This window comes from Aulonocara stuartgranti, assembly GCF_965226115.1.
Source record: "Aulonocara stuartgranti genome assembly, chromosome: 14".
In the NCBI taxonomy this organism is placed as follows: domain Eukaryota; kingdom Metazoa; phylum Chordata; class Actinopteri; order Cichliformes; family Cichlidae; genus Aulonocara; species Aulonocara stuartgranti.
Genome location: NC_138950.1, coordinates 28,746,723 through 28,759,870, shown reverse-complemented (window position 1 = coordinate 28,759,870; position 13,148 = coordinate 28,746,723). Strand labels below are relative to the sequence as shown.

Below are 13,148 nucleotides of genomic sequence, written 5' to 3'. Positions count from 1 at the left end.
CTTAAATTGTGTTTTATTTCTCACAAAAGTGAAAAGATTATGGAAGAAAGTCGAGCCAAAGAACAGAGTTGGCTCTTAGACTTCGAGTATAGGAGGCCCTCAGCAGAACTTTTAAAGAGAATAAGAAACACAGAAAACCTTAGATAAGGAGGTGTGCTCTGACAGTGCAGCGCAGCACCCAGAAAGCTATTTGGCATTGGCAGAGAAGACTTAGGAAGTTATTCAGGAGCAAAACCCTGGTACTCAACTTTGCTGCTCAAACCTCAAATATATTGATACTTTTACGCCAATATACAATTTATTTCCAAAATTGTTACAACAAAGAAATAAAAAACCAAACATAGATTTCATAACTTTTTATGCTAATTATTATTTCAATCGCTACAAAACAGGCAGTTTTTGAAAATTCAGATGTAACTCTAACTACAGTCATGAATAAGCGAACATGAATGAAGACTATGTGCTGTCTTAAGACGTTCAAGCAGGGCTCTAGAGTGCGACCAATTTGGTCGCAAATACGACCAAATTTTTCAGTGGTGCTAAAGACTAAAAAGAAATATTTGGTTGCACCTGTGCGACCAACTGTTCGGGTAGCAAAAAAAAAAAAAAAAAAAATCTGCAACCTTCCCTGTGGTCAACAACAGACACACATTTTGCCCCTATCGTGGACTAAACCAATCAGAGATAGTAAGGGGCGGGACCTCTCTGATTCGCCGTGGTCCAGATGAAAGTGCAGGTGGAAATGGGAGGTGAGTAGCTTGAATAAAGCGATATCAATTCATTAAATCCTGAATGACTTTTAAATATAACTGTGTTTTGCCAGAAACGCCAGATTCTCAGATTAAAGCTCACAAAACTATTTCAACAACAACCAAACAGCAAATGAGAGCAGGTACACGGATTCCACACAAAGACGTAAACACAGAGCGGACCCGACGCATCAGAATCAGCTTTGTCTTTCTCGGCTTTCTCACCCGACGGCCTTAGACGGACACGCTGTCGGAGCTCAGCGATTCTGATGCGTCCGGTCTGTGATTACATCTTTTTGCGCTGATTCTGAGCTGCAGGTTTTGTCTCTTTCAACCAAAATTCATCGAGCCAGCAGCAAAAGAAGCAGCAAAAGAAGCAGCAAACTGCGCTTCACATTTGATCAATGTCATCATGAATTTTGCTGTTTTGCTTCCACGACTATTAAAATCACACTTCATGCACAGCTAGCTCTCTCTCTATCTCTCTCTGTACTTCAAGAACAGTTTCCCGTCTCCAATCTCTGTTTTCTGTATTATTCATTCGCTTATTACCCACCAGTCTACCGTTGTTTACAGCGCTGCTGTCTTTTTCTTTTCTTTTTCTTTTTTTCACTTAAATGACCTCGGACAAGAAAGCCTATTTTTTTTGTTGTTCAATACTGAAGAAATTTAAACTTTATATGCAGAACATTGTAGAATATTTTTAAGGTTATCTGCTATAAAAAGCCAGACCAGGAAAATCTCCTTCATGTTTTTCTGTGTTTTATTCTCAGTTACTTTCACACAAAGGCATCTGCTGTGATGTTCACAATTCTGATGAAGTCAGTACTGATAAATGATCAGAATTATAATATTTCTGACTGTCTGAGGCTAAGTGGAATCGAATTGGGACTTTGAGAACTGGAATCGAAGGGATTATAGAAATCAGTGATGATACCCAGCCCTAGTGAGCAGCCTAGGCACGACAGAAGTGGATGTAGCTGTAATAAGAAAATTACTATTGATAACTTTTCTGTTAGGTTAAGGCCTGATCCTTCTGAAATTCATAGCCAGTGGTCTGACACGGTGTCATCAATCTTTGAATGCTGAAAAAGCACAGTGTATCCAGAAAAACACATAATATTATATAAATTATTATAAAATTTGTGCGCGCCTAACTTTTGTGCCGTAGAAAACACAACAATGATATAAAACAGCTCTGTATCAAAGGCAGTGTGGAGTAAGCAGACCTGCTTCTGTTCACTATGAAGAGGAAGCTACTTTAAGAAAACCCTCAGAGTCCCAGAGCTTCTTTCTTCACGCTGCAACCCAGCAGGACATTTCCAGCATCCACACACTCTGACACACACGGTGCTAAAAACACAAAACAGATATTAAAATAATGATTGTGGGAGAAAAGCTGTAGAATGAAACAGTTTTTTAAAGCTGTTATTTTATCTGTTACAATCATTGCTAGTACCATTGTGAGCACAGAGCCACGAGGCAGCCTTCATAGCCAGAAGCTCCCACTCGTCCTTTGCATCCATCTTGAAACCATGAAGCCAGATCAGAGCCAGAATGGTGGCCCACACTTCACTGCTGGTCTAATTCCCCAAATCAAAATCAATCAAATAAAACAGACAGAACACACATTTTACTTTCTACAACCAGTAATATTACATATGTTTGTGTACTTCTTTGTCACACGGGGTCACCAAGGTGGGCAGCTCTGCATATTTGATTTGGCAGATTATTACACTGGATGCTCTTCCTGATGAAATCCCAAACTGTGATGTCATAAATGCTCTAAAATAATGTGCTGACATGTTTTTACAACAACTGATGAGGAAAATAATTTCTGCTGCCGTGTGGTTTCTGGATAATATCAGACGCTGGTGCAGCTCAGTGGGAGGTTAGGAGTGTGATTACCACCAGTGATTTTGCTTCTGATATGCAGATGTTTATTCTCAGGCTGTGAGGCAGGCCTACGTTTAGTTTGACTTCATTTTATTTGTTTTATGGTGTGTTTTTAATTATATCATGTGTTTTTGTTCAAATTATAGAATCAAATCTGTTTTATCTCACATCATCATTTTGTGTTAATATTTAAATTGACAGCAGTGCATCTTTTCAGGCTTTGACTTTTCCACCTCCTCGTTGGTCTGTCCCAGTGCAGCAGCCAGAGCTGGATCAAGCAGCCAGCAGCCAGACGCCTCCTGCAGGGAGACTAACTGCAGCAAAGGGTCTCTGGGTGGCTGCTCAGGCACAGCAGCTGGAAAATCTAAGATGCAATAAAAACAAAACCCGATTATGGTGCTAGATGACAAACAGAACTCTACATGATAACTCAGTGCATAAAACACCGCACTGTAAACTATGCAACAGATAAATATTATGTTTTTCACTTGAAAATTACATCTTAAAAATGTAATCATTACATAAGAGCTCCACATCAAACACATTAATCACATCATCTTTGTAGTGAAACAGCTGATGACTCATTAAACGTTTCCATGCAATTTATCCACAGTGAAAAATATTCACTTTGCTGGATCTGAAAATCACGTGTTCCGAGATCAGACGAGATCGGGCGTGTTCAGGGTGGTGTGGCCGTAAGCGTAGACATTGAGGGCTAGCAGGAGGGACTATGCGCTTACCTGCTGCTCTCTGGCAGGTAGCTCCATGCCCTCCTGGGTTTTAAATGCACCTTAGAACACACATGCATCAACACTACAATGAGCGGGTGGAGGGAGGTTTGGAGTCTTCTCTCACCCCCGTTCTCTGCGGCCCGCTGGAGCGGGGGGGCTAGGAGGAGGAGTTGGCCGTCCGACTGCGGTCTGGAGTGTGGGGCCTCCCTGCTGCTGCGGAGTCGGGGCGGTCTGCCTCTCCCCACCGCAGGGAAAAGGGTAACACCACCTGGGTCTGGGTGCAGTTCCCCCCTTCAGGGGCAAGGGTACCTAGACCCGGTTCGTAGAGTACGCTTGGGGAGTGTGATCGTGTGTACAGCGTCTCTTTATGTCTGTCTCCACGTTGGTTGAGTGTGGAGTAAGTGCATATGAGAGCATGAGGGTGGGAATGGATGTTTGTGTCTGTGTGTGCCTGTATGTCTGTGTCTATATGTCAGGTTGGGTATCAGACGCCACCTCTCTGGGGACATCTCAGGCCCTCCAAGGTTTGGAGGCCTATCTCCCCCCACCACCACTTCCCCTGCCAATGGCGCACTCCCTCAGACATCGGTGCGTTGGTGGTTCTTTGTGTCTGGGGATGGGCGTCCAGGTACACACCGGCTCACTCCTTGGCGGCCGCTTATCGGGGCCTGGATCCTGGGGCTCGCTCGGGCCACTTCGGAGGTGGGGTGCCCCCGGCCTCTCGGCCTGGAGCTCGGTCACTCAGGCACAGCTGGCTGCCAGCGGAGCTCACGGGCGCGTCACTGCAACTCCCCCTGGCTCCTGCTCCGCGGCTGCTGAGTGAGCCCTCATCTGGGACTCTCCTCAGCTCTTTCTGGTACAGTGGCGCAGCTGCCCCTCTGTTGGTCTTCCTTGGTCTCTTGTGTTCTGGGGGCCTCTGGCTGTCTGGAGTTTTGATCTCCTCCATACCTGCTTCATGCCCTGGAGGACGGGGCTGTGGCCCCCCCCCACACCCTCTAGCACAGGGCTGCCCAATCCCAGTCCTCGAGAGCTACTATCCTGCAGCTTTTAGATGCATCCCTACTCCAACACAGCTGAATCAAATGGTTTGATTACCTCTTCAGCATGCCATCGTGTTTGGCAAAGGCCTGATAACAAGCCATTCATTTGATTCAGCTGTGTTGGAGTAGGGATGCATCTAAAAGCTGCAGGATAGTAGCTCTCGAGGACTGGGATTGGGCAGCCCTGCTCTAGCAGATCATTACATGAAGGAACTTTTTAAAAAAACAAGCGCGTCCATGCTCACAGGTGTACACACGGGTGATCACACCCACAAACTACACCCTTTTTGGCTCCTACCTCAAAGCACACTGTGTTCTGTTGATCTTACGTGCTGCACAATAATGTTTAATATTTAGTATTTACTGTCATATTCCCATATATCATTGTGATGTTGTTTATTCTATTACTCTTGTTCTCTTCTGCTTGTTTTCTTTTTTCTTTCTCAACAGGTGATCCAGGTGATTGATATATGCATTTTTTTTTTCTGCCCATTCTGTTGGGTTTTGTTTTTTGCCCTTCTCCCCCGTCCCTCTTCTCAGCTGTTTCTCTTTCTTTCTCCCCTTCTTTCCCCCAGTCAAGTCTGTCCCGTATTCAGCAAATGAAAATAAAATAAACAATAAAAGGTGAATCAAATGGACCATTATGGCAAGGCTGGGATGGTCAATTTGGTAAAGTAAATCCGTTGGGCATCTTTCTTTGCCTTTAGACAATAATTCTGATGGCAAAAGAGCCAAATGGGACAGGCAAGAAAAGAAAAAAAAGAAAATCACGTGTTCATTTCATTAGACACTAGCAATACTATTAAACTGGACCTTATCATTCTCATATAGCACTAAATGTGAAACTGAGTCATATCATAACAATCTATATATGTAATATGTGTTTGCCTGAATCTTCCAGCACAAACAGAAAGAGGAGCTGTTGTCTGAGTATCAATGCAAATACACACCAGAAATCGTTCAGTAAAGACAAATTTAATAAATGAAAGCTGGTGAGAGGGCCTTTGATGTTTCTCTTTGGATCATCCTTCCATCCATTTCTTCAGCTTATCCAATTCAAGATTGGAGCCATCCCAGCTGTTATGGGGCCAGAGGCAGGAGTACAACCTGGACAGGTCAGTCTAACACAGAGAAACAGACAACTATTCACACTCACATTCAACCTAACTGCATCTCTCTGGACTGTGGGATGAAGCTGGAGTACCTGGAGGGAACCACAAAGGCGCCAGGACTGTCTTCTCTCAGGTGACGGCCGTTCACGCTGCTCTGAAGACCCTCAGTTGTCTTTGGATCATCCTGTTGTTTGTCTCCCAGTGTCGTTGCTGCTCTTCTCCTTTCAAAGACAAACACCAAATAACACCAAATGAGAGTGAATCACTTCAGAACAACGGGAACACTCCTGGTTATTGTGAGCAAACGTCATAACAAGATGAATATATTTACCATTTTACTGAGGGAACATCTTCTGTGTGGAGTTTCTTCTCATCTTGGCTCTTTTTCCTGACATTTAGAAACAAGAGGCAGAAAAGAAAGAATAAAAGTTCAAACCTCAACGATTTTTTAATGTTTGGGATATTTTAGAAACAACCGTAAACACTATTTACTACTTACCACTTTGTTCATTCTTGCTGACCTTCACTCTCCTCATCTTCTCTCTAAAGGACAAATGACAGTAAAGAGGGAATCGTTTTAGTAACTTTATCAACCAGGTGAGCAGAATTTTAGATATTTATCAATATTCTGATTAAAAGCAGAGTGAATACTTATCTTTTTACGAGAAAGGGTTCAATCCGTCCTGTCTTAGGTCTTAATGTCACCTTGTCTCCTCTCTGTTTTCTCTGAAAAACAAAAGACAAATGGGAAGAAAAAAATTAGTAAATGATTTCAGCAACTAGAGGAAGTGTTCACTGAGGAGGAGCTGTCATAATTATATAAAATCAATATGTACTTATCTTTTTTTTAATGAGAGTTTACAGAGCACGCTGGCTTCGCTCCTCCCTCCGCTCCTCTCTGAAAGTTACCTGGATAAAGGATAATAACAATTAATAGCATCATCAAAACAGACAAACCTGAAAGAATTGCTGATCAGAGTTGTGACAGAGTCGCAGGTTAGATGGATGTATACTTATCTTTCACAATGAGAGCGTTTGCATCTTCCTTTAGAGAGAAGATGAGGAGAGTGAACGTCAGCAAGAATGAACAAAGTGGTAAGTAGTAAATAGTGTTTACGGTTGTTTCTAAAATATCCCAAACATTAAAAAAATCGTTGAGGTTTTAACTTTTATTCTTTCTTTTCTGCCTCTTGTTTCTAAATGTCAGGAAAAAGAGCCAAGATGAGAAGAAACTCCACACAGAAGATGTTCCCTCAGTAAAATGGTAAATATATGTGTACTTTGTACTTTAAATGTGTAAAATGAGTTCTTATCTTTTTTTTGTGAGAGGGCCTTTAATGTTTCTCTTTGGATCATCCTTCCATCCATTTCTTCAGCTTATCCAATTCAAGATTGGAGCCATCCCAGCTGTTATGGGGCCAGAGGCAGGAGTACAACCTGGACAGGTCAGTCTAACACAGAGAAACAGACAACTATTCACACTCACATTCAACCTAACTGCATCTCTCTGGACTGTGGGATGAAGCTGGAGTACCTGGAGGGAACCACAAAGGCGCCAGGACTGTCTTGCTCTCAGGTGACGGCCGTTCACGCTGCTCTGAAGACCCTCAGTTGTCTTTGGATGAAATAACACCAAATGAGAGTAAATCACTTCAGAAACACAGGAACACTCCTGGTTATTGTGAGCAAACGTCATAACAAGATGAATATATTTACCATTTTACTGAGGGAAAATCTTCTGTGTGGAGTTTCTTCGCAGCGTGACTCTTTTTCCTGACTTTTAGAAACAAGAGGCAGAAAAGAAAGAATAAAAGTTAAAACCTCGACGATTTTCAAATATTTTAGGACATTATTTTAGAAACAACCTTAAGCACTATTTACTACTTACCACTTTGTTCAGGCTTGCTGACGTTCGACATGCTTCACTGTATATTATAATCTCAAGCGCTTCCTTGCTGGACTCGGGCTCCGGATGCTGCTCTCTTCCTCCGGAGCCTTCCTCTTAGCACGCTTTGCCGACATATTTAGAAAACGGCAGAGCACCGAAGTGAGAACTCTGCCGTCCGCGCTGTAGTCTGTTATTCTCCAGCGGTTCGTCATCTCAGTGTCCTCTGTTCGGTAAACAGTGGAGATGACTCTGGTGACGAGGAGGCCGTCGACAGTCAAGGTGCCGACACGGTTCCTCCGATCTGCCTTCAGCACAGCAAGATCCGCTTTCTCTGGAAGAACTGGAGTCAGGAAGCGTGGATGAGAGCTGGAGCCCGCAGGCGGCAGCATCATGCCAGCTGGTGAGTCCGTAGGAGGAGAAGGAGTGGTGTTCTCTCTCTGGCTCTGCCTCACATGGACAAATGGTGTCGTCACCTGGTCCCGGTGGAACAATCCTTTAAAAGGTATGTAAGGAAAGTCCTTGGACCCCGTCACCAGGTTATGGTAAAGAGTGAGGACCAGGTGGGACATGGAGTCCAGTTGGCTGCTGCTCAGTTCACGGTTCCTCAAGTTAATGACGACCATCTGAGGAGCAGTGATTGGACTCACCAGCTCAGCTACGAGAAAGCAAAGCATGCGTGTACGTTAATCATGTGATCACACAAACTAAAGCCTGAATTTAAATTGTCCAGACATGGCTTTACATCATCATAAGCTCTTCCACACACAAACAGTAAGAAGCTCCCAGCAGAACTCATTGTTTATGAAAGCCTTCACCTTTTTTGGTAAAAGTTTTCATGCAGTGTAAGGCTGCATGGACTTTCACTGAGGTTTTAATACGCATTCACATTAAGGAGTAATATCTTCATATTAGTTGAGCATCGATATTTTGAGAATAAAGCAGCTACATTTAGGTGAGAAACCTCCCACCTCCTCATTGCAGGCACACACTGTTTCAATCTCAAACTCATCCAGCGACTCTGTGAACTTTTAAAACTCCATTCTCCAGCTTTATAAAATTCACAATCTATGAAACTTTCACGTATAACTCAGCGCCAGCAGCCCAAACATGTCAACTCAAACCCTCTACATGCAAAAACGGCCGCGCGCTGACGTCAGCGTCCTCCAATGCCTTACGTCGTTTCCAGGGCGCGTGCATTCAATTGTTTTTTTTTCCAGCGATTTAAAAAAAAACATGGCGCCATCTTTATAGTGTACTGGCACATGTTAAAATTGATGTTACTCAAGTATGAAACATCTCATCCTAAACGTTAACACTCATGAAGTCCTACTTCCAAACAATAAAAGACAAAAATCTAAGTTGTATTTGTTTGCTAGCACTCTGACATATTAGCCTGCTGTACTCACCATAGCGTTGATCTAACACCTCGTCAATGAAAAGGGAGAACAGGTGCATCTCGCGACTGAAGTTTGTAGAAGTCATTTTGCAAATCCTTCTTGAAGATTTTCAAACGTTGGCTGTAGTTTGAAAAATCCGAGTTTTCACAGCACTAGTGGGAAAAAGCTCCTGTTTGCGCTCAAACGTGAAACCCGAATTCCAATTTTGCCTCCTGCTTTTATACCTGCACTCAAACACGTCATCATCACCATGACTCCCAGTGCCACCGAAAATCAATTTTATTTATTTAAAATAAAGTTCGTCTAATTATCATAGCTTTTTCAAAAATATATATATTTCTCATTTTATTTTACTGTTTTATTCATCCTTTATAAAAAATATGTTGCCAAACTTTGTCGTTTTAATTCTTTAAAAAAATCATTAATTCACCAGTTTACAAAAATGAAGATCGATATCTGAAATTTAAATTAATAAATAAATAATTACAATTGATAATGGATTTTTAGCATTAAAGAATAGTTTTTCAATGCGCTTTAAATGTTATCAGAGCCGATGTTGTGCCAAAAAGTGATCGCAGTCCAAAAAGTGATTTACGGTACTGAAACGTTTGTTTGTGTCATGACATTTGTAAACAGTTGATGTTTAAGGTGCAGTTCACGTGGAAGCCAGAGGAGGGTGGTGTTGTGCGCATAATACAAAGTGATGGCGAAACCTAAAAGACGGTGTCATGTCTGCTCCCTGAAGCAATCTCATAACAGTTTCAATCTATTTCAAGCCAGTTAGCACATTTCTGTTATGAAGTTTAATAATTTTTTGGCAGTAAACTTTTAAATCCTTTTATTATGAATATCACGTTTTCAGATTTTCAAGAGAGACCAGACCAATAGGGCAGCAGAAATCATAAAAATAAATAAATAAATAAATAAATAAATAAGAGTTTTATAAAGATTAAAACAGTAAAAAAAAAAAAAAAAGAGAGAGAGACTGGAATGATTATGATGTATAACACAGAATATGTACAATAACAGAGTTATAAACACACCTAGAAAACACGTGATACTTTTTATTTCATCTATAACCTCTATGCAAATTTTGTTGACTGCAAAGTGTTTATGAATATGTTTTTAAAAGCTGGTTATCTGACTGTCAGTTAATAGCAATTAAAAAGAAAGCTGATTTTTATTATTCCTAAATGGAAAAAGTCCATTATGAATTTTTGTTATGAATTTCATTTATCAATCCACCTCCTCACTGCTCTTTCCCGGTGCAGCAGCCAGAGCTGGATCAAGCAGCCAGATGGCTTCTGGAGGAAGACTAACTGCAACAAAGGGTCTCTGGGAGGCTGCTCAGGCACAGCAGCTGAAAAATCAAAGATGAAATAAAAACTGGACCTGATCATGGTGCTGCATGAGACAAAAAGTCTAGATGATAAACCAGTGTATGAATTGGTAACACTGCTTATGATGATCATGTTTAGGTGGAAACTAGCGAGCTAACTTACTGCAAAACTCTAACTCAGTTAAATTGAATAAACTCTGTTTTCATGGATGCCTGGATGTTAAACTTAATTGTTAAACCCGGTAAAACAGCAACGCTGATCATTTTATTAAAGAAGAAAGAAGTTAGACCGTTTTTAGCTCTCAGTGATCCCTCAGTGTTCGTTTGACTTTGGGACCTGAAATATGGCAGCTTTTCACTTACACATTTTTGAACCACTCATTCATAGAAATAGTTTCCAGTCAAAGATCTGGAGGAGGACATATTTGTTTAGAACTCTTAAATATGTCGAAGAAGCTCCTTTAAGCAATTACTTTGGTTTTCCTCCACCTCCAAACAAATGTCAGAAGGAGTCTGAACCACAAAAGAAGCACGTATTCTCGTAAAAGTGGTTGCAGGAGGTGAGCTGGCTTCAAACAAATGATGAACGCACAGATGTGGTGCAGAATGTGCCATGAAAATCCCAATCTAGCGGACAAAAACAGTGCCTTTTATATGGATGCAAACGTGCATTGCAACTTCTTATCTGTTGCGCGTCTTTTATTTTGACAGCGAATGCGCACATGCGGACCACTTATGTGCACCCGTGTAAATAACATGATGTTCTGCCGGGTGTGTTGTTGGTTTTCCCTCGATTTCTGAGTCGACAAGCGCCTTTGTTACTGGGACCAGTAATTTTAAGAAAGGCCCCCATTAGAAATGGATTATTGCTCAGTCTGCAATATCTTTCCCAGAACAAACACCAATTGCAAATAATATACTAAAAATAAACCTGAAAAATCTGTTTAGAACAGCATACTGTGTTGCAAAGAGTGAACTACCACTGGTGCAATTTAGCAGTCTTTGCAAACTTCAAAAAGCAAATGGCCTAGATCTTGGTTCCACTTGCCTCTTACTTGTGACTTTAGTGGAAATTTCAAATTCAGTATCTGACACAGACTGATTCATGTTCTACACAGACAGCACTGATGTCTGCATGGTCTTCTAAAAGCAGCTTTAGTCAGCTTAGATGTGAAGTGAGTGAAATATACAGTTGCGTTTTTAATCAATGTATTTGTTCTCTATTGCAGATTGAGAAGGAGTTTCTGCGAATCACCACAAAGCCTCTGCTATCTACTTTCTTTGCCGAGCTTGACCAATACGCGCCACGCTTAATGGAAATCTTTCTGACCAAAGGAGGGACACGTGGAAAGAAAATAAGAGGTCTCATGCTTGCCATCTCCAAGGTTTGTATTAGGATTGAGTAGACTTTGTCATAGGCAGCAAAAATAACTTTTATTTGGAGATGAAGTTGTCAATTTTGTTTCGGCTTAACAAGTGGTACATGCCAGGTTCTAACCTAAAGAATAATTATGCAAGTGAACTGATTACCCTAGCTTTAAGAAAAACAGACTGGTTTTGGCTCATATTATCTCCTCCTCCTCTGAAGCATGACAACATCCATACCAGACGAGCATGCATCTTGAAGTCTTTGTGCATCCACCTAAACGAAGACGTTAATAGAAGTTAATAAAGGAATACTTGGTGAGCCATTGTGACAGCATGTTGTCTGTAACATTCTCATACAAATTGTGACGTTGCCTCATGTCATGATCCTGGGTCTTTTGACCCAGCGTTTTAAGTTTGAGTTCATTTTGTTCATTAGGTTATCTAAGTTCATTTGGTTATTAGACTCCTTGTGTTTTCTTCCCCTGTATTTAAGTTTCCCCTCAACCTTCGTGTTTCATGCTGCGTGTCATTTGTTATCAAGTTTGTATTATTATGCCTAAGTGTTTCTAGTTATTATTTTCCCCTCGTGTTTCCAACCATGTTAAATCTCCCCTGCTCTTTATGCATTTCATGTCTGTGTCTTACGTTGTCAAGTTCGGGTTGTCATGTCTATGTCTCATTATGTTTCCTGTTTTATTGTGAAGAGGTCTGGTGTTCTGTGTTCATCATGTTCAGTTTTACTCTCCCACTGTGACGTCATTATGTTCATGTGTGCCAGCTGTTTCCTCATGTGTCTCCACTTCCCCTAATCACCTCCTGTGTATTTAAGTCCTCTGTTTTCAGTGTGTGGTGGTCAGGTTGTCTGTTGTTCACGCCATGTTCTCCATGCCATGTTTCATGTCCAGGTTTTTCCATGTTGTTTGTTTAGTTCTCCCAGTTTAGGTTAATGTTAGTTTTATTTCTGTTTGCCTTGCCCGTTATTTGTACCTTTTCTGCCAGCCTCATTAAACGGCTCGCTTTTTGTTACTCAAGTTTTGATCCAAGTTCCTTGGTGTTTGCATTTTGGGTCCACTCTTCACAATACATACAGTCTGCTCTCGCCAGACTGTGACACCTCATATGCAAATCATTAAAATTACAATTTTGAGATTAGCAACAAGACACCTGGTATTGGGGAAAGGATGTCTTGAATACCAAACAGTATTAAGCGTTGCAATAAAGAATTTCTGGAATTTGGTATTGGAAGGAAAGAAATTTATGCCTAGTTAAACTTGATACACAAACATACAATGCATTTAACATGCATCAAGACAATATTGCTTTTGAATCTGTACTTGGATTAAAACAAGTCCTGTTGTTTTTTTCATTGCTATGGTCATCAGTATTTGTAAATAGAAATGTCTATGAACTTTGAGCTGTTTAGTACTAACACTTCTATACCTGTTTTATTTTAGCAGCTGAGTTAGCCTTTTCTCGAGTCCTGTCCCCCTAAGTTACTCTTGCTACGTCCGACAAACAAATGGTTTCCTCTGCGCACCAATGGGTACCCAAATGTGCAAGCAGACATGCTTCATAATGTTCGGTACATTTACCTGGGAATGGGGCCATACACACTGTTTAATCCATTC

General features: G+C 41.3%; 1 protein-coding gene, 1 long non-coding RNA gene and 1 pseudogene across 5 annotated transcripts in view; 1 reads left to right on the top strand and 2 right to left on the bottom strand.

Annotated features, from left to right (window-relative positions):
- Positions 1 to 2,004: 2,004 nt before the first annotated feature.
- LOC309687637 (von Willebrand factor A domain-containing protein 5A-like) overlaps positions 2,005 to 13,148 on the bottom strand; it is a 28,405-nt pseudogene continuing 17,261 nt past the window's right edge. Inside the window, exons 11-14 of the transcript in view lie at positions 3,386 to 3,395; positions 2,853 to 3,009; positions 2,209 to 2,327; positions 2,005 to 2,102 (exon numbers count right to left, since the gene is read on the bottom strand). The product of the transcript in view is annotated as a von Willebrand factor A domain-containing protein 5A-like (transcript). The remainder of the gene's footprint in view (positions 2,103 to 2,208; positions 2,328 to 2,852; positions 3,010 to 3,385; positions 3,396 to 13,148) is intronic.
- Positions 6,577 to 7,722, top strand: LOC309687556. Its single transcript, XR_014270811.1, has 3 exons — positions 6,577 to 6,623; positions 6,736 to 6,792; positions 7,655 to 7,722. It is a non-coding gene; the product is annotated as an uncharacterized lncRNA (long non-coding RNA).
- Positions 6,799 to 9,325, bottom strand: LOC309687549 (uncharacterized protein). Of its 3 annotated transcripts, none has more exons than XR_014270795.1 (5): positions 8,823 to 9,323; positions 7,417 to 8,071; positions 7,245 to 7,305; positions 7,063 to 7,143; positions 6,799 to 6,979 (listed from the first exon to the last, which is right to left on the bottom strand). XR_014270795.1 is itself a non-coding variant. In XM_082502608.1 (2 exons), the coding sequence occupies exons 1-2, from the start codon at positions 8,896 to 8,898 to the stop codon at positions 7,461 to 7,463; spliced, it is 687 nt and encodes a 228-aa protein (XP_082358734.1). In that variant the 5' UTR covers positions 8,899 to 9,325; the 3' UTR covers positions 7,417 to 7,460. The 3 variants fall into 3 exon arrangements, 1 of the variants encoding a protein (XP_082358734.1); XR_014270796.1 differs by lacking the exon at positions 8,823 to 9,323 and adding an exon at positions 8,232 to 8,370; XM_082502608.1 differs by lacking the exons at positions 6,799 to 6,979; positions 7,063 to 7,143; positions 7,245 to 7,305 and having other exon boundaries at positions 8,823 to 9,325.

Bases quoted from the DNA above. Each gene is read 5' to 3' on its own strand.
- LOC309687549 (XM_082502608.1), bottom strand. From the start codon at position 8,898: ATGACTTCTACAAACTTCAGTCGCGAGATGCACCTGTTCTCCCTTTTC. The intron at 8,072-8,822 runs GTGAGTACAGCA...GCTTTCTCGTAG, and splicing joins GGTGTTAGATCAACGCTATG to CTGAGCTGGTGAGTCCAATC.